Source organism: Mauremys mutica, chromosome 3, assembly GCF_020497125.1.
Source record: "Mauremys mutica isolate MM-2020 ecotype Southern chromosome 3, ASM2049712v1, whole genome shotgun sequence".
NCBI classification, from domain to species: Eukaryota; Metazoa; Chordata; order Testudines; family Geoemydidae; genus Mauremys; species Mauremys mutica.
This window is the reverse complement of record NC_059074.1, coordinates 145,023,285-145,044,007: the sequence shown is the minus strand read 5'-3', so window position 1 is coordinate 145,044,007 and position 20,723 is coordinate 145,023,285. Positions and strand designations below refer to the sequence as shown.

General features: G+C 39.3%; 1 protein-coding gene across 1 annotated transcript in view; it reads left to right on the top strand.

The window, feature by feature from the left end:
- The window catches only part of HEATR5B (HEAT repeat containing 5B), a 97,822-nt gene that overhangs the window by 14,021 nt on the left and 63,078 nt on the right, over positions 1 to 20,723 (top strand). Inside the window, exons 5-14 of the mRNA XM_045009558.1 lie at positions 300 to 449; positions 2,605 to 2,776; positions 4,869 to 5,026; positions 9,086 to 9,335; positions 12,326 to 12,481; positions 13,929 to 14,179; positions 14,621 to 14,732; positions 16,346 to 16,498; positions 16,833 to 16,932; positions 17,988 to 18,097. Of these exons, the coding sequence (XP_044865493.1) occupies positions 300 to 449; positions 2,605 to 2,776; positions 4,869 to 5,026; positions 9,086 to 9,335; positions 12,326 to 12,481; positions 13,929 to 14,179; positions 14,621 to 14,732; positions 16,346 to 16,498; positions 16,833 to 16,932; positions 17,988 to 18,097 (1,612 nt within the window). The remainder of the gene's footprint in view (positions 1 to 299; positions 450 to 2,604; positions 2,777 to 4,868; positions 5,027 to 9,085; positions 9,336 to 12,325; positions 12,482 to 13,928; positions 14,180 to 14,620; positions 14,733 to 16,345; positions 16,499 to 16,832; positions 16,933 to 17,987; positions 18,098 to 20,723) is intronic.

The following is a 20,723-nucleotide window of genomic DNA, read 5'->3' as shown; positions in this document are numbered from 1 at the left end:
AGCCTACACATGTGCCATGTGGCCTGTAATAACTGAGACCATTTTACATACTTATATGTAGCATTTTCAACTACATGAACACTACACAATAATTTCATGGTATTTGTTCAGTCTCTAGCTATCTTAAGTGGTTTTATTGAATTGATGAGTTTGTATCATCTATGCACACCGATATATACAGCCACAAAAAGAGAAGGTGATACAACTATAATGTTGATATTTGGGGTACAAATAACTATGAAGAGCTGTTGATTGTGAATTGCTTTTTTTACCCCTTTGCTTTCTTTTCATGTATGCAGTCTCAGGGCCGAAGTGAAATATTAATGAGTTTACAGAAAGTTCTAAATGGACTGGGTGGTGCAGCAGCTTCATGCCACCGTGATATTTATAAGAATGCCCGATCTCTGCTGACGGATAGATCTATGGCTGTACGATGTGCAGTAGCTAAGGTAGGTACATTTTTTATAAGGTTTAAAAATCCAATATTCGTTGTGCTCTGGATGCTAGGTTCCTTGTAGTTGGGCTTGCTGCCTGTTCTTTATTGTGTAGTGTGGTACATTTCTGAAATCATAGCACTTGATGCTATTTGAATATAAAATTGGTAGCCACAAAGTGAGTTATAGGGAAAATGGCAAATTTTGCTTTTGAGTTTTATAACTGATGATTTTCAGTCTGGAGGAATAAGGACAGGTGAAAGTGGGCGGCATACCGGTAAGAAGTAGCTGCCGGTACCGGCCTGTACACAGCTGATGTTAAGCGCTGCTGTGGCAGTGTTTCAACGTTGCTGCCTCTTTGCCTTCCCCTCCCCCCCGGGCTGCTGACGGTGGGGTGGAGGGGGCAAAAGGGGCAGCTGCCCCAGGGCCCAGCGCCTTAAAAGGGCCCAGGGCTCCCGGCCGCCGCTGAAGTGGCCGGAGCCCCAGGCCCTTTAAATCACGGCTGGAGCCCCAGGCGGCGCAGGCCAGGCAGTGTGGAAAGGCTGGCTGCCGGAGGCTGACCCGCATCCCTGCCCCTTCCGCCTGAGGCCCTGCCCCCGTACCGATAAGTCTTTTATAGTACTTTAACCCCTGAATAAGGAGGTTGGTGTCGTGAGGAATATTTGTTCACGGTGCCATGGTGCCTTTTCTGTACTTCCATAAACGCTGATGTGTATTTGTTAGATTGTAATAAATGTGATTAAATAACAATCCACTTATTTTTTTTGTTTAATGGTAAATAATTGGTGCTGGGGGAAAAGCTGGTGTGTGTGTGTGTGTGTGTGTGTGTGTGTGTGTGTGTGTGTGTGTGTGTGTGTGTGTGTGTGTGTGTGTGAATCTGTCTTTCTAAAGTTGTATCCCAGAATTATAGGAATTAAACATACAGAATTGATCTCTACAGTACACTTCTTAGTGCCTTGTCCAGTCTAGCTTTAAATGTTCCAAGTAACTGGGATTCTACCTCTTCCCTTAAGAGACTATTCCACTTTTTAATAGATCAACATGTTAATTTTTTTCCTGATAGTTCCTGATATTCAGCTACAATTTTAAAAATGTATCTTTCTCTACTTTTGTTCCATCTTAAATTCCTGTCCTCTGATGTTTACATCCTACAAATATTTATTGATTGTTTTCAGGTCGCTCTTTTATTGTTTCTTGGTCAAGATACCCTATTTATAAATAATTATTTTAATCTTTCCTCAAAAGCTAGTCTCTCCAGTTTTAGTCATTTAAAACAAGGCACTCAAGATGTATTTTCGGGAATAATGCTGCACAGACAGATAGATGAAGCAGATGATCTACTAGGTCTTTTTTCTGCTCTCTAAATCCACGTTGGAGATAAGAAATTAAATTTCAATTTAACTTTCGCACATTCCAACATCCAAACTTATTCACAAATGTAGGTTTGGAGTTCTAGTTTTTACCGCAATCCTCACACAAGAACCATTTCTACAATTGTACAATACTTGTTAAAGCCAGATATATATCATGCAGCATATTAATTTTTAACTAGACTACTTTGACAAAATTACTCCAAATGAACAATGAAAACACACAAAAAGAACTAGTACAAGCTTTGCCCACAGACTGGTGGAGAATATGGATGAGGTGGAGAGTTACACAGATTCTCAGCAAGAAGTCAGTCTGAGATGTTAAATCTCATTAGACTGGGGAGACTACACATTATGGATCTTGACATGTAGAATAGGATAATATTTCTTCCTAGAAGGCCTGAAGAGGGCCTCTGTCAGCTATGACTAGCACAGTCTGCTCAGTTTAGAGTATCAGAGGTCCTTCGACTCTTGGATCTGTCTTCATCTCTTAGGTGTCCCTTACAGTCTTGTACACAAAGGAGGCTGAAAGTGTGATTTACTTCAGATATTTCAAGGCTAGATGAGTATATTAAAACAAAAGAGGTGCCATGCTTTTGAAGTTTTTGCATATTCCCATGGTTTTTCTTCAGTGGTTACTCCAGCTAAGTTATCTGGGCTTTAATGAGAGAGACAAAAACAAAAAACCAATCCGAAGGGGTCCATATTAACGTCTGCCAAATAAACCTAATGCATAGGCTTAATGACAGAAGGGAAAAAGTAGGTTGTAGTAGTATTCAATAATTCTTATTTCCCTACAGTGCCTACTGGAACTACAAAATGAAGCTGTATTTATGTGGACTGCTGAGCTAGAAAATGTAGCAACACTCTGCTTTAAAGCTCTGGAAAATTCAAATTATGGTGTACGAGTTGCAGTGTCGAAGCTTTTGGGGACAGTCATGGCTACAGCGTTGATACCAAAACAAGCCACAGGTATTGCATTATATGACCACATGGCATGGTGTGTTATTGTTTCAGTTCATGGAAGGATTTTGGTTTTTTTTGGTAGACTTAAATTTTAAAATGAGTGAAGTCTGTGGATTTCCTATTAAATTCCCATAAGGAGATAAAGGCAGTAGTTTAGTTTTAACTTACAAAAAAGTAATTCACCTGGCATAAAACATGAAAACAAAACTGTGAACAAAAGCACAGTAGCTAAGATCTCAACTATGATTCCTCAAGACTAGCATTGTACATATAGATCTCCAACTTGTTCCCACCCATTAGTAGGGCTCCGTATCTGTCACGGAGGTCGTAGAAATCATGGATTCCATGATTTTCCGTGACCTCTGTGACTTCTGCAGGGGCCAGTGTGGCTGACCCCACAGCCGCTCAAGCAGCTGGCTCTGGGGTCAGCTGCTCAGGTGGCCCCCAGGACAGCCACACAAGCCGCTGCAGGAGTGGCCCCGGGGACAGCCACACTAGCAGCTGCTCTGGTGGCGCCCGGCAGTGGTCCCGGGGTGGCCGGAGCAGCTGCAGTCTGTGGCCCCAGGCAGTGGTCCCCAGGCAGCCGGCCGGAGCAGCCGTGGTCTGTGGCTCCTGGCATCTCATGCCACTGGCCCTAGATGGCCCCCCAGCAGCATCCCGGACTCCCCCCATCAGCCATGGCCTTCCAACACCCCCCCCCCCAAGATTTAATCACAAGTATTTTTAGTAAAAGTCATTGACAGGTCCACGGGCCATGAATTTTTGTTTATTGCCCATGACTTTTACTAAAAATCCCCTGACTAAATCATAGTCTTAACCATCACAACTGTAGCCTGATCCATCTTGTAAAATGTATAGTTGCTGGAATACCTCCCTATGTCATCCTCTGCCCCTTGTAGACAGATATTGTGGTAAATATGTAGAAGAGTAAATATCTAGTTTATCAATCTCAGAATAATGAGACCTAAAATACTCTTTTTGTTACCTTAAAAAAAAAAAAAAGCTTGAAATTGCACGTTCAAGCCCTGTCTATGGTCAGACTGATTGGCTTCATCATTCTCAAAGGGGCATAGTTCCACAGCCGTAGCACTCATGGAAGATGTAATATAGGCAAGGGTCAGACTGGCTTAGGCATTTTTACGGTTGTGTGATCTAACCATGGCAGTCAAAACACCTGAGCTTTGTCTATGCTAAAGCCTCCACTGGCACTACCACAGGTGGAGTGCATCCATTTGGAAATTATGGGTCCAAAATATTCCTAGTGTAGACATGACTTGAGAACCAGATTCTGATCTCTCAGATGTGCACTAGTATATTACCTTATGTAAGAAAAAGCTATTATTGTGCATGCATGTGAAAGGACAGTCATGAGTAATTTAAAATGTGTGAATTTATAGTGATGCATCGCTCTCGATATTAAAGGTTAAAATGAGGTCCGTATATCTTATTTTATTTTCTCTTACTTACTTCCTCAACCCCCACCATCACCACACACACAAATCTGAAACATAAACCCTTTCAAAGGGGGGAGGATTCTATTATTTTAAAAATGAGGCTTTATTTATGAACTTATGTTATATGGCTGAGAAGTACTGAATGTGGCACCCTCTGCAGCATATCAGGTTTGTTCCTTCAACGTGGCCACAGGGAATTCCTAGGGAGAAATGCAGAGTGCTTCTTTTCCCCCAAACCATGTTACTGTGGGGCACCAAGATGCTAGACTTGGCCATCTCCTTTCATTTCAACTGTGTTTCCCCCTCCCTTCAAGAATTTTCACATCTAGGCATAGACCTGTGGTTCTGTACGTGGATGCTGGCAGCAGTATTTGGAGACAGATCTGAATGGTTTGATCCTTGTAGTTTGTTTTTGCTTTTGCTATGGCAGCTGTGTGAGCATCTTGGTTAAGAGCACAGGTGGGAGTCTTCCACTGAGAAGTCAAATAAATAAAATAATAGTAAATATGCAGAAAAAATAAGGATTAAAAATGGATTCATGATGGCAGGAATGATGTGAATATTTAACGGTGCGTCTTAAGATGGCTAGATTGTCTTGTTTTAAAAAGCATACAATTAAATGATTACTGTTCTCTTTCCAAAAGTGATGCGCCAAAACGTGAAGCGGGCTACACTGGAGGAAGTCCTAGAACTTATGGCCACAGGGTTTCTTCGAGGAGGGTCAGGATTCCTAAAAAGCGGTGGTGAGATGTTGAAAGTAGGAGGGTCTGTCAATCGGGAAGTGCGAGTTGGTGTCACACAGGTTTGTGATAATTTGTAGAAGTTTTTTTCCTCTCATGTTTTCTGAAAATATAGTAACAATATATACCCTGGAGCTGTTAGCCCTGTTTTGGGGAAAATGTGAATATATAGGCTTATTAAGTTACTGTTCTTTTATTTGTCCCAGAACAGTAGGATTGTATAAATGTATAATGCACTTTCTTAATTTGGCAATCTGAATAAACTTATTTATTAATTCAATTTGACTTTCCTGTTGTTCACCTGAGATAGTTACATTAGTTCTATGCACTACATAAATATTGCTATTATTTTTTAGCTAGTAGTACTGACTGACTTTTGAAAATTAGAGAATATGACAACCACAGATTAGAGTTTGCTGTGTATACGGGATATATGAAAAATATCATCCAATCACAGTGTGCTAAGAGTACACCTTAAAACCATTTGAAAAATGGGTGATTCAGAATATAACTTAAATTGTATTTTCCCTAGCGAGAACATTACTTCTGTTCTCTGTGATCTGCATTGGCTACCAATTGGCTTTCTGGGTAAAGTTTGTAGCCCTAAATTGTTTGGGTCCTGGCAAGCCTGTTAGACCATCGCTCTTCCCTCAACTGAGATCTGCTGAGGTACTCACGGTCCCAGTCACCTGGTTTAAAACAAGTAGAGCTGGGCATCAGTATGGGTCCTCAACTCTGAAATACACATCCTCCTGTAGTTAGCTTGCTAGAGCCCTGATCTATGGAGGCTCAGTGTGCTATGTAGGACTCATTTGTTTTTCTCCAAGGGTCCTCTGCATATTCCAACTCTTTGAATGCTCCCACCAGTGCAGCCAGAGTTATGGAATTCTAGCTAGCAGTCGTTGGAGTGTTCATGTGCCTCCCTCAACTCACCCCCCCATCCCCCCCCCCCGTGAACATTCCAAGGTGAGGGCATAAAAGTGGGGTGACTCTCCAGCTGCTTCAGTTCCTTCCAGCCGTCACCAGCTGAACAGGCTAGAAACTGCTCCAGGGTGTTCCTGGATCTGTAGCTAGTTTGATCTAGTTAGTTCATAGTTTCTTAGTTAGTCCAGTAGTTAATAGTTTTGGTATTAGTATTATAGAGTAAGTTAGTTATAAGTTTTTTGGTGCAAAGGTGGTGGAACCAAAGACTAAAAACCCCAGATTTAAAATGTGCATATCATGTCTGGCTGTGTGTCCGGTATCTGATGCACATGCCAGATGCCTGGCATGTAGGAATGAGGGGCGCTCCCTGTTGGAATGCTTGATTTGCTCAGTCTTTTCCAACATGAGCGAAAAAGAGAGAGTCAGAACAGCCTTCAAGCAATTTTACTATGAGAAGCTCTGCCAGCAAAACCATCCAAAACCAGGCAAATGCAAGGTTCTTCGCAGAAACCAGTTTAGGCCTTGAGCGAATCTGCAAGGAAGAAAGATAAAGCTGCCTCCTCAGTACTCAGCACTGATGGATCCGGAAATAGGAAGGATCTGAAGAGGAAAGCCTCTCCTACTGTGGTGTCAGCCTCTGTTTCCAGAGCCAATCCACAAGAAAAAAACTCAGACATTAGGGGTTGCATGAATGCTCTATCCTCATTGGTGCCAGCCTGTTTGAAAAGAGCCAATCTGCGAGAGGGTCTTCAGGGAACCTACTGGATGTACAGATTCTTGTAGAATCAGGAAAAATGTTCTTCTTCAGATCCAATTCTGTTGGATCCAAATGAGCCGGTTCCAAAATTAAAGCTAAGGAAGGAGTGGTTTGGGGAAAGATTAAGGATCTGATAACTGATATTGACACAGCACCACAATGAATAGTAATGGCGCAGATACATAGATTGGGTCCATCTCTGACTCCGTCAGTGATTAACCCTTGTGTTGCAATTGAGCAGGACTTGGACATTTTCTTGGCACCAATTCAAATGAATGTTTCCCCAGGGAAGAGATGGAGAGTTGAAGAAGTCAGGATTTCTCCATTGCTCCTGCCACCTGAGGCTCCTTCTGTGTGAAAAGGCTGACAAATTGTAACAATTCCCTTAGGAAGGTCTTGCTTTGTTCCATTCTCATTCCTTTTCTAATTTGTTAGTAGTAGAGCCTGCACTACTCATGTCGAAGGGTACACAAGTTCACTCTGCTGATAAAGAAGGGAAAAGACTGGATGTGTTTGGGAGGACAATATTTTCTTCAGCTCCTTTAGGTTTGTGAATAGTAAATTATGAAGCTCTCCTGGCTAGATATCAATATCATTTATGGGGAAACTTTGTGACATTCCTGAATGCACTACCGGAGGAGCATAAAAGACTAACAAATGCTTTTTTAGTAGGAGGGCAACATGTGGCTAAATATCCATTGAGAGCAGCATTTGACTCTTTAGAAGCATCAGCTAGAGCAGGGGTTCTCAAACTGGGGGTCAGGACCCCTCAAGGGGTCGCAAGGTTATTCCGGGGGGGGGGGTCACGAGCTGTCAGCCTCCACCCCAAACCCCGCTTTGCCTCCAGCATTTATAATGGTCTTAAATATATAAAAAATGTTTTTAATTTATAAGAGGGGTTGCACTCAGAGGCTTGCTATGTGAAAGGGGTCACTACTACAAAAGTTTGAGAACCACTGAGCTAGAGCAATGACTTCAGCTGTTGCATTAAGAAAACATGTTTGGGTAAGATCAGTGCATCTTTTCAGAAGACAAGGATGAGATTTGAGGATCTTCACTTTGAAGATGGCTTGCTTAGTGCACAGTCAGATGACTTGCTAGGGAAAATGAAGAATGACAGATCTACAGTTAGACCTTTGGAGATTAATACAGCAACAAGATCATCTGCAGTTCCATTTTTCCTATACCAAAGACAATATCCACTTTCTTCGTCATTGGTTCCTTACTCTATCAGAGGAAGAATTATTATTACCAACCTCAACATCATTCCTCTCAACAACAACAGCAAAACAAAAAGAGGTCATTTAAGCATCACAATAAGAAAGGTAATCTTCAACATCGTTGTTTTCTGCAGTTCCTCCAAGATCACAGAGTTGACAAAAAGTCACAGCTACAAGTCAGCCTTGTTAGATTCTGTTATCCTCTGTTTGGTTGGAACCACCTGTCCCATTTTTACCAGCAGTGGGAATTAATAACATTGGGCAGCTGGAGTCTAGAGATTATTGAATGTGGTTATTTGGTACAGTTCAAATCCCTTTTTTCTACCAACCCCTCTCTCCTGTTCTGTCCTCAATGAAGGACCTGGTTCATTTGGGTTTGCTTAGAGAGGAGGTTGTTCCTATTAAAGAGTCTAGTTTCTGCATGTTATCTCTAACTTCTCTCATCTATTCTCTGTGCCTTCAGGAGTGGTTTGCAGCTCTGGATTTAAGATGTGCATTTCCACATTTCAGTATGGCCTCCTCACTGGAAATATCTGTATTTCATTGTAGGAGAGGAATATTTTCATATAAGGTCCTCCCTTTCGGTTTTTCTATAGCCCGAGAGGGTTTAAAAATGTCACTGTCATAGCAACATAGCCGAGAAAGCAGGGGATTTATGTATATCACTTACCTTAATTACTGGTTAATAAAATTTTGTCGAAGGAAGAGAGTCTGTTTCATGTAAATTCCAGTCTGGAATTAAGTATAAATTGGGAAAAATCACTCCTAAATCCAACTGAAAGGATCCCTTCCCTAGGGATCATATTGGACTCAGTTATAGCAAAAGCCTTTCTTCCAGAAGAAAGGTTTATAAAATTAAAATCATCTTTACATCTCCTACTGCAGTTTCCTCAACAGCCAATTCTGTTTTTATTCTGTTTAATGGGTCTCTTAGCATCAGCTACATCAGAGACCTCGCATGCTAATCTTTGGATGAGAGGTCTGCAGCACTAGCTAGGGAGAAATTACAAACCACATTGCAAATTGTTAATTCCACAGTAGGAGTTAACACTGACGTGGTGGTCATGCAGTCTAAATGCGATGAAAGGTATACCATTCAGTTTCACTATGCCATCAGTAATATTTACCTCCAGTGCATCTACTCTGAGTGGGGGTCCCACTTAAACAACAGTATTCTTTTGTTTCTGTTTGCATTGAATATATATATCTTGTATTTGCAGGCATATGTTGTCTTTGTTACAACACTAGGAGGCCAGTGGTTGGAGCGCAATTTTGCTACATTTTTGTCCCATGTCCTGGATCTGGTGTCCCATCCTCGTGCAACTCAGACTCATGTTGAGGCAGTATACTCTCGAAGATGTGTGTCCTTTATCCTGAGAGCAACTGTAGGCAGTTTATTAGGGGAGAAAGCACAGATTGCAGCTGCCAAAGATATTTGTCAAGCCATTGGTAAACAAATGAAGGCAGTGGGTAAGAAACTTTTTTCTATATTTAGAAAACAAGTGGAGCAAATCTTTAATAATGTTTCTTCTCTACTAGTGAATGATTACTGTAGTTATGCAGTTAAACTGCTCAGCTGTTTTCCCCCCAGTCAGTTTGCAATGTTAAGTTATCCAAACTAAAAATTTGTTTCTACTCTGAAGAGTGATTCAGCACAGGTGGCATTGTGGAGAGTGGCACTTGTCATCTTGTCATCTAGTTTACAAGTAAAAAGATTTTTTTAAATCAAACTGCTATCTCAGAAAACTGTCTTATGGTCTCTAAAAATCAAGCTGGGTTCTTTCCTTCTTATGCATTATTACTTCTACTAATCGCACAGGTCATATTAGGCTCTCAAATAAACCCAGGCATTCTTCCTGAAATCTAATTTGATTTTACAGCTGTAATAACTGGGAGCATATTTTGAAGACAATGGAGTTACAAAAGATAAATGTGGCCATAACTTGGCTTGCAGAATCTTTAATTATTTGTGATAGTGTCTGAGAAGGAAAGATTCAAAGATCTTGTGGAAAGTTTTACAGAGCTGGCAATTAAATAATTTTACTCATAAAATGAGAGAATTTGAGCTGGAGATTGAGACAGTAAACTGGAACTGCACAGTAACATTTTCACAGAATAATTTTTTCAGGGTACAAGGTCATAGTGAAAACTACAGTTAAGATTATATCAGGAATTTCATCAGAATTCCTGTTTCCATGGTAATAGCTGTCTGAAAAATTCTCCTTTTGGGGATGATACTTCTGTCATTGGTCTCATCTCAGAAATTACTTCCCCACTGTAGTTAGCAGAAAATTCCCTCAGAAATTTTAAATTATTGGAAGAGCAATACATAATTTTTTCATCATTTTTGAGACATTTGATTTTTGTTCACCAATAATCCAAAAATGGCTGAACAAAGAAACTCCAAATTTTGCATTTCCTTACTTTGTAATCATGCCTTTGTTAGCTTTGTGGTGTGATGGAAATGAAGTTATGTGCCTGAAAATCACTTCTGGGCATGCTCATTTGTTTGTCAATATTTGAATAGATGTCAGTGTCCCCTCTGGTGTACCTAAACCTCTTACAGCTAGAAACTGGGATTAAATGACTCGGATCGGAAAGGAATTTTCCCCTGAGTCAGACTGGCAGAGACCCTGGAGGTTTCTGCCTTCCTCTGCAGCAGGGGGCATGGGTCACTTGCAGGTTTAAACTAGTGTCAGTGCAGGATTCTATGTAAATTGAAGTCTTTATATCATGATTTGAGGACTTCAGTAACTCAGCCAGAGGTTATGGGTCTATTACAGGATGGGGAGGTTCTGTGGCCTGCAGTGTGCAGGAGGTCAGACTAGATGATCACAATGGTACCTTCTGGCCTTAGAGCAGGTATGGGCAAGATTTTTGGCCTGAGGGCCACATCTGGGTGGGAAAATTGCATGCAGGGCCATGAATGTAGGGCTGGGGCATGGGGTTGGGGTGCGGGCAGGAGTGCGGGGTGTGGGAGGGGATGCAGTGTGCAGGAAGGGGCTCAGAGCAAAGGGTTGGGGTGGAGGAGTGGGTGTGGGGTGCAACAGGGGGCTCAGGGCAAGGGATTGGGGTGCAGGAGGGATGTGGGGTATGGCAGGGGGTTGGGGCACAGGAGAGGTGCAGCAGGGGTCAGGGCAGGGGTTGGGAGGAGGTGTGCGGCAGGAGGCTCAGGGCAGGGGGTTGGAGTGCGGGGTGTAGAAGGGGTTTGGGGTGTGGGCTCCAGCCCGGTGCTGCTTACCTGGAGCGGCTCCGGGGTAGCAGTGGCACACACCAGGGCCAGGGCAGGCTTCCTGTCTACCCTAGCTCCAGGCCGCTCCTGGAAGCGGCTGGTACCACATCCCTGCGGCCCCTGAGGGAGGGTGGACAGAGGGCTCTGTGCGCTGCCCTCACCTGTGGGTACCTCCCCCAAAGCTCCCATTGGCTATGGTTCCCCGTTCCTGGCCAATGGGAGCAGCAGGGGGTGGTGCCTGCAGGTGAGGGCAGAGTGCAGAGCCCTCTGCTTCCCCCCGCCAGGGGCCGCAGGGACATGGTGCTGGCTGCTTCCAGGAGCAGCGTGGGGCCTGTGGCACCACGGGGCTGGCAATCCTGCAGGCCTGATCCAAGGCATTGAAGGGCTGGATCTGGTCCACGGACCGTAGTTTGCCCACCCCTGGCTTAGAGTCTATGAGGGGATGGATCACTCGATAAGTTTCCCTGTTCTGTTCACTCCCTCAGAAGCATCCGGCACCAGCCACTGTTGGAAGACAGGATAATGGACTAGATGGATCATTGTCAGACCTATTATGGCCATTCTTATGTTATCACAGTTTATATCTTCTTTGCCCAGCCTGAATAGCCTAGGGCTGCTGCTGAGATAAGATGCAGGAGGAAGAGTGGAAATGTCTCCTTGAAATACACAGAGCAAAAAGCACCAAATTACATTTCTGACTTTTTCTTTATCCCATAGTTAAGGGTGTGGTTTCTTTTTTGTTATAAGCCTGCTTTTTGCAACCCCTCACATACATGTGCATGCAAATTCTTGAAAGAAACAAACTCTAAAACTCTGCATAAATATATTAAGATTACATTTTTATAAATTTGTATATATAGGTGTGTGTGTGCATATATATGTGTGTGTGTATATATATGTCTATATTTTCTCTGTAGTCACCATTGCTATTTTGAACTGCTCCATTTCTGAGCTAAACAACTTTTGTAATTATTTCTAGTATCCAGAATAATTTCTGGTCATCCATTGTAAATGGGGCTTGGTTGGACTATTTACTTTGGCTTTTGCTAATAACCATAATTTTTTTGCCATGTCATTGTAGGTAGAAAATTTGTGGTTGCATTTGCATATTAAGGCTGTTGCCAAAACTAAATAGTCTCTATCCAGCTTCTGTAGTGATTCTTATCTGTATTCAAGTGTGAGTCAAGTGACAGAGCTTAGTAAGAGACTTGATTTTCTTTGTTTGCAGAAGCGGTTGTGAATGATACTAACGGTGAAAATAAATCAGGAGCTGCTGACATAGCCGCAAGCCAACATGTGATGGTGTGTGCCCTTCAAGAGCTGGGTAGCCTGGTTCAGAGCCTGAATGCCACTGCGTCTCCACTCATACAAGAACCCTCTCTCGGTATGTGGATGAAGTTCAGCAGTTCATAAGCAGTTATATGGAACATGGTTAAAATCTGGCAAAATATAATGGATAAATAATCATTTAAGAAACACGGTATCTTCCTCAGGGTAAAATTTTTTAGGAAAGTGAATTGAAAGTGGCCTAGCTGCTGCTGAGAAAAGGGAAAATAAGTTGTTTTGTGCATGTTAAATTTTTTTTTCCGTAAAGTGGTTTTGTTGAGAAGCTCTGGTGCCTGCGGGCTTTGTAGCAAGGGGAGGCAGTTGTCTTTGTGCCAGGGATGTGCCTAGGGTGACCAGATTTCCCACTTTTATAGGGACAGTCCTGATTTTTGGGCCTTTTATATAGGCTCCTATTACCCCCTACCCCCTGTCCCAATTTTTCACACTTGCTGTCTGGTCACCCTAGATGTGCCTTTTACTGTTCCCAGGAAAAACTGCCCAAATTTGGCCAAACTATAAGCCTTTGAAAAAGCTCAGTTTGCATATGTTCAGTGGAGAGTTGTTAGCATTTAACAACAGATAGATTATCTGAAAAGTGTTTGTACTGAGCATGCTGCAGTGCAGGGGCTTTGCAGGATTTTCCCTGCAGTTCCTTCTCTTAGCTACTGAGGGGTACTGTGGTGGTGAGCATAGCAACTAAGGGCAAGGAGACTCACTTCTGTGCTCTCAGTGCTCCCCTTGCTGGCACCCAAGCACCGAGAAGAAGGAAGACGCCTGACTCAAATACAGTGGGGATAAGAGCTCATAGGCTCTGGACATGGGGGTGATGGAGAGAGTAGATTGGGACATAGAGCCTATGGAAAACTTGGACTGGCAGGTGACAGAAAAAGTGGAAATGGTGGGTGAAGAGAGACGGGGACTTGCTGGGAATGGAGACTGGGCCTGGCTACATGAGGAGGGTTCTCTTGAGACTAGGATGAAGAGTCCAGTGGTTGGGGGAGGGGAGAAGACAGGACTGGGATGAGGTAGAAGAGTCTATGACCCCTAGAGCAAACTCCTATCCAGAACCTGGAATGGAACCCCAAGATTTCTGAATCTTGCCATATCTCTGTCATCAAATATCTGTGAAACCTACTGGCAAAATTGCTCTGAAACCTGTCATCCCCCTCTAGTGGCTGTTTAGGATGACAGTCTACTGGTGCTCTGTCACCCTGAGCTCGAGTGTCAGAGGCCTGTACAGTGGATCTAAAGGTTCCAGTCCTTCTGATGAACTATTTGGGGATCAGTATGATGCCATGTGATAGAATTTATGTCAGATTATTTTTTAAAAACGTAGGAAATAACACACACAACGATGTTAAAAGAAAATTAAGGTTGCAAAATTAAGCACTCAGAAGTTAGGAAACACCAGAATTAAGGCTGCCTCTGCAACGTTGAGTTGGACCCTTGTAGATATACATTGTGATAGTCTTTAATTACATGATCATGTATTGTTTTTTCCACAGGGCTACTGGAGACAGTAACCTCAGTTCTTCTTCATCCAAGCATGGCTGCTCGACTAGCTGCTGCATGGTGCTTGCGCTGTGTAGCTGTGGCATTGCCTTTTCAGTTGACTCCATTTCTGGATAGGTGCGCTGAAAGGCTCAACAATCTGAAGACCTCACCAGAAGCAGTTAGTGGCTACAGTTTTGCAATGGCTGCTTTACTAGGTGGAGTGCATCAGTGTCCCTTAGGTATTCCTCATGCAAAGGGAAAAGTGAGTTGATGATGAAGAATGTCTAATCTCTGGAATTGTTCTGTAGTGAAAGACATTTGTATTGAGAAATAAATGTTCCAACTGACTGCGGGACACTGACCTTTAAAACATCATTGAAACCTAACTAATGACTGATAAAGAATAAAAGTCATTTTTGTGTGCTTTTAGTTCTTGTTTCACAGCTTTGTTTTCTTATTGTGATTTCATTAAATTCTGTTTCAAGAATCAATTGATAACACAGACAAGTTGACTGTATCAGCATTGCACATACATAGGAGTAGATAACCTGCCTAAAAAATAATCTGGTCTTTACAAAATGTTAGATTATTTAAGAACATTTTAACATACAGTAGAGCATGTGTAATAGGTTACTTTGTGGCAGCTTCCTTAGCCAATTTAACTTATATTTGAAATCTATTACTCTTTATCCTGTTGTTGCAGATGGTAGTCAGTATTGCTGAGGATCTGTTACGAACTGCTGCTCAAAATAGCAGACTATCCTTACAGCGCACTCAAGCTGGGTGGCTTTTACTTGGTGCACTTATGACTTTAGGTTTGTACTAGTAGTTGCTTTTTATTTTAGTTATATTGTTTTAATTCTTGTCCAGCATTTGCGATGTATCTGTTATGGTAAATACACTTTGTGCTGGAGCAATCAAAAACCTAGCACAAGATTATTTATTCTAGGGGAAAAATTACTCTGTTTGTATAGCATCATGTTCATAATTCAACAGTTAAATTTTCATTTATCCCTTTTTAAGTTAAACTGGAGTGGTACACTGATGCTTTTATATAAGCTGATTTACCATACCAGATCACAACATTTTTCTGTTTAGTTCTGCATTTAGAAATAGCAAGTAGCTGATGCCTTGGAGGAAGGCAAACCCCTCCCTCCCCAGTCCATAATTAATGTGCCTTACTTAATTATGTAATGCTGTATACAGACAGAAGGAATTCTTTACTGCTTTTATATATATGAGATGTGATTACTCATCTCTATGGAACAGTATAAATAATTATAACTGAACAACTACAGATCTGAATGGTCTAAATTATCTAGTTGTCTTTTTAAAATCCAACCCAGTATTTGACTCTGACCATCTGTGGCATTGCATTCTGCAAATTGATCATTACACTGGGAGGTTTTAAATATCCTCTCTTTGAATTTTAGTGATCCAGTAACAATTTTCTAGTTATATTATGACACAAGGTGAAAACAGGACAGATCTCTATTCACTGTTCTCAATCAGGTTCCTTCTCAAGTCTATTCTTTTTGCTCTAAGTAATCCTGCGTTTTGCAAACTTGTTATCATATGTGAGCCTTGAAATACATTGAACTATCTTGGTTGCCCTTCTGGGGACTTTTTCTGTTCTCTCTTTTTTTTTTTTTTTTTTTTAAAGAAGAGTTTGCAACAGTGGATTTTATGCCCTCCAGAACTTTTTCTAATACTTTTTGAAAAACTTACCATTAAAGCTAGATACTTATTTAATAACTACCAGTTAGTTTTTTTGTTTGTTCGTAATGTGAACAGTTTAGCTTAGTTAAAAGAACATGTCTTGCTCAAACTGAGTATACGATGAAAAACAAAAATATAGACTGGTTCTAGAAGTCACTAATATATTATTATAAAAACATCCAGGTTTTTAAAGGGACATTGTCAACTTAAATTTGCCCCCAAATTTAGCATTTGTATAAACAAGACTCCGCAGAACCTAAGACTAATACACGTTTCCATGAATTAAAATAACCAATAAAACAGTTGTTGTAGCTATGTTGGTCCCAGGATATTAGAGAGACAATGTGGATGAGGTAAAATCTTTTATTAGACCAACTTCTGTTGGTGAAAGAGACATGCTTTTGAGCTACGCCTCATCTACCATGTCTCTCTAATAACGAAAGTTGTTAGCCAACAAATAAAAATGCCCTTGCAGTTTATTTACAGCACTTTAAACATAAAAATGAGAATGACTTCCTTTATTTTTCATTGTTCTAGCAGGAGGAAATGCAAAAAGTAAGCAATCAGCAAAAAGTTATTGTATTCAGAAATCTCTATTGCGTTGCAGTTTATTTTAGTCTGAAGTTATTTATTGAAATACCCTTATTTTTTATTATATTGAACATTATAAATAGATGCTGCAATTTCAGATAAACATTTCCTTGTCTAGGTCCTTCAGTTGTTCGGTACCATCTACCTAAGATGCTGCTGCTATGGCGAAATGTATTTCCTCGTTCTCTAAAGGAGCTAGAAGCAGAGAAAGCCCGAGGAGACTCATTTACCTGGCAAGTAACATTGGAAGGTCGTGCTGGAGCTTTGTGCGGTAAGAATCACAAAGAAATGGTGACAGTTCATGTCCTGTTTCATTAGATGTATGCTAATTTCAACATCACAAATAGCATACTCATACAGAGACTTTGTAATTCTCCTCTTTCTATCAAAAAGTAATTGAAAAGGCATGCACAAAACTTGTTACATAATTAATTTTTTTCAGTGTGTAATCTTACTAATTGTTTTATAACCCATGAGTTAATTAAAATGTGATTAAACATTTTCATTTTTTATATCCTGTTAGCATCTGTAGCTTGGTTACTTGCTGAAATTTATTTCCATTTCTATTGCGATTTAACTTTGACTGAAATGTTTTACATTGATAGCTATGAGGAGTTTCGTTGCTCACTGTCCTGAGCTCCTTACTGAAGATGTGATCAGAAAATTAATGACACCTATAGAATGTGCCATGACAATGATGTCACAGTAAGTAGACAGCTTTTAAAATTCTCTTCCTTTCTGCATTTTTAAAGGGACAGTCTGAGGCTAAAAATGCCATTGTTAAAACAGTCTTTACTGCTATTATAAACAATGGCTTACATTATCAAAATGGAAAAAAAAATCTAAGTTGTCACTGTTTCAGGTCTGAGTTTTACTTTTCATTGAGCCTGGATATTGAAATTGGTTCAGTAAGTTTCACTTGTATTTCTAGTTAGTTTTTTTACTTGTGGTTTTTCATGCTGTGACCTTATGTTGCAGTCCTTGGATTTCCCACACAGCAGTGCTCATTTCTTTCTCTTGAAGTAAGATCGATTTTTTTTTAATTTAATTTCATGAAAACACTTATTTTGGTCTTTTGTGATAAACATTTACAAAACATAACATATTTTGGGCCCGTTTTGACTTCTCTTTAGAGAGATAAGGTGGGTCTGGGAAAGAAGAAGAAAAAGATCTCTGTGTAGGCTTGAAAGATTTTCTCTCACCAATAGAAGTTGGTCCAATAAAAGATATTACCTGACCCACCTTGTCTTCCTAATATTTTGGGACCGACATGGCTACAACAATACTGCATACAACAATTGACATGACTTCGTCATTTTAAACTCCCTTTTTGATTTTGGATTTCCAGCTCAATAAATTCTTGATTCCTTAGTTAATTAGTCCCTTCACAAAGAATAAGAACATCAAGAAATTAGAAGTAAAAATGAAGTTTGTTAATAAAAGTGGCCTATTATACAATGTAACAGATGAAAAGGTTTTAAATATACATTACGGAAAACAAACAAACAAAAAATTTACAGTAGTAATAGTTTACTAATGTATTTTGATCTGCTCTTTGATTTGTATGGTGTTAAAGATCCTCTCAGTACTGTTACTTCTGAAAACAAATTAATAATCTGAGTAACTTTATTCAGGATAGTTTTCTGAGCAGTGTACTGTTATCTCAACTACCACTTGCTTTAAAAAAATTCATAAATGCCCTATATCATAACATAATTAATGCTTGATTGTACCTAACTCTCTTCTTTTTCACACTGTAGCATTCCATCAGTAATTAAAGCCCATGGAGCTCATCTTAAAGCTAGCGCAGCTATGGTCCGTTTAAGACTTTATGACATTTTGGCTTTGTTACCTCCAAAAACTTATGAAGGTAAATAAATATATATTTTTAAAGGGAATTACCAAATAAGAAAGTATAGTTATGCCTTTTGATGGATTCTTTGGTGGGTAAGACTTAGATCCATACCAGTTGAAAAGAAATCATTGTTTGAAAATCTTTACAGTGCAGCTTAAATATTTAAGATCTAAATTAATGGTTAAAAGAAATGATAGAGTTCAAAGGTATGACAAATCTTCCATATGTATTTGGTTTATTATTTCTGTTAACACAAAGCAATTGAATTTCTGTGATTTCAGTGCAAATACAGGGCTAAGAAGATCCAATGTCATTGTTTCAAAATAAAAGATAACATTAGTTAGATAAAAATGGAAACTCTAGAGGATGAAGAATATAGTATTAGAATTTTAAATATTATATTATCAGTTTAAATGCATAATTTGTACACTGCATAGTACAGCACAACACATACAGTGTATGTAATGTATATGTACACAAGATAAAGTTCCAATTTGTAGAGTTTTATGTTTTATTTAACAAATATAATAAACTGATATAAAGAGGCAGATAGTGAATGATATCTTAAAGCTGATACACAAAGGATAGAGATAAGATTCATTTCCTGGTTTTAAGTTTATGGTTTCCTAGTCTTTAACATTAATACAGTACTAGATTGATATACATAGTGGATAAAAATCCATAGTTAAAAAAACCCTTAAAATTAAAATTGGATATTTTTCTTTAAATTGGATCCTTTAATTTACATTAAATACAGATTTATTTTTTAAAATAATCATTTAAAATGAAATTTGAAACTCTGAAAAATTATGTTAAGGCCTAAATTTATATAATTTATTACAATAATTTAAATTTAAATTAAAAAATAATATTAAGCAGTACATGTTTGCCGCTTAAGTTTTAAAGAAAGTCAAACCACTTAACTGGGGAAGTCACTGGCTAAGCATGTGGAACCAGAGTTTACTGAAGTGTAAAACCAACTTTTGACAGCAATAGCCTTTTCTGCAGTGCAGAGTGAATATTTTCTTCATTTCAATTTATTCAGCTAAGTTAGTTCAATGACTACTTCATTCAAAGTTAAGAAACCAGTTGGGAAAGCAGGAAAGGTTGTTTTCCTCTTTCATCATGTGAATAGAAACTAGGTGTGAAAGAATGAGATCTACTAGTTCTAAAATCTTGAAGGACATGTTGACCAAAAACAATCACTGCAGTTTCTCTGATTACAGATTATTTATTTAATAAATCAGTTAGTATTAAATGCAAAACATGTTGTGATAAACTTTTTGTCTTATGTATCCTGCATATTTAAGGTAGTTTTATTTAACTACTACTAATAAATACAAATTAAAATGCTGTTATTATGCATATTTAGTTGAATTTGAATTTCCATCCAAATAGATCTTGACACAAATCACAAGTAAAAAATTATTAATCATCTAGTAAATAAATGCACCATTCACTATAATAAAAAATGTAAAATTGAGGAATCTGAAAAATGTAAGTTAAGATATATAACTGCTTACATGAATGTGTATAGACATACATCCTCTTGCTTAGCAAAAATAAATCTGGTATAAAAGTTTTATATTTAGTTGCAAATCAGCATGCTTTAATGGTCACACAAATGAGAATCAACCTTTTTCTATGGAAATAACTAAAACTTTAAATGGAAAAAAAGATTAAAATCTGTTATTTAAATTAGTGTTTCCTGTTTGCTGATTAAAATCAGCTTTGAATTAAATCAGTCCAAACTCTTGATGTATAAAATATATTGATTTCAAGTGTTCAAAAGGTTAGCATCATTAAGTTGACATCTAACTTGTAAATGTAAATGTAACTGCAGTTAGGACAAAATGCTCATTTTCTTATTTACGTGTGTGAATTTTCTCAGAGAATTCTAATGAAGGATCATTTATTCAGTTTAGATTCCCTAAACGTTAGAAAGTACACACAGTCCTTGGGGAAATAAATACACTCAAACATTAAAATGATTTTGTATTTTTCAAATGCTCCATATTGTCTGGTCCAAAAGAAATTGTTTGTATTCTATATTTTTTCATTCTGCATGTCAGTAATTCAGAGTTTAATAAGCTTAGACATGCTAATACAGGGGTCGGCAACCTTTCAGAAGTACTGTGCCGAGTCTTCATTTATTCACTCTGATTTAAGGTTCCGTGTGCCGGTAATACATTTTAACGTTTTTAGAAGGTCTCTTTCTATAAGTCTGTAATATATAACTAAACAGTTGTTGTATGTAAAGTAAATAAGGTTTTTAAAATGCTTAAGAAGCTTCATTTAAAATTAAATTAAAATTCAGAGCCCCCCGGACCGGTGGCCAGGACCTGGGCAGTGTGAGTGCCACTGAAAATCAGTTCGTGTGCCGCCTTCGGCACACGTGCCATAGGTTGCCTACTCCTGTGCTAATATATTACCGGTACATTATGAAACAAGTCTATTAGATCAATATTAGTAGATGGGACAAAGAGCAATAGTACATTTGTTTTCTGTGGCAATATGATGTTTACAAAAATAGACTCTGATCATGCAAAGTGTTTGCAAGATTGGGATCGTGATCTTGTAGGAGCCAGCATGAGGCACTGGGCTTTGGAGGCAAGGGTCCTTTTTGGGTTTTGTGTGCAGG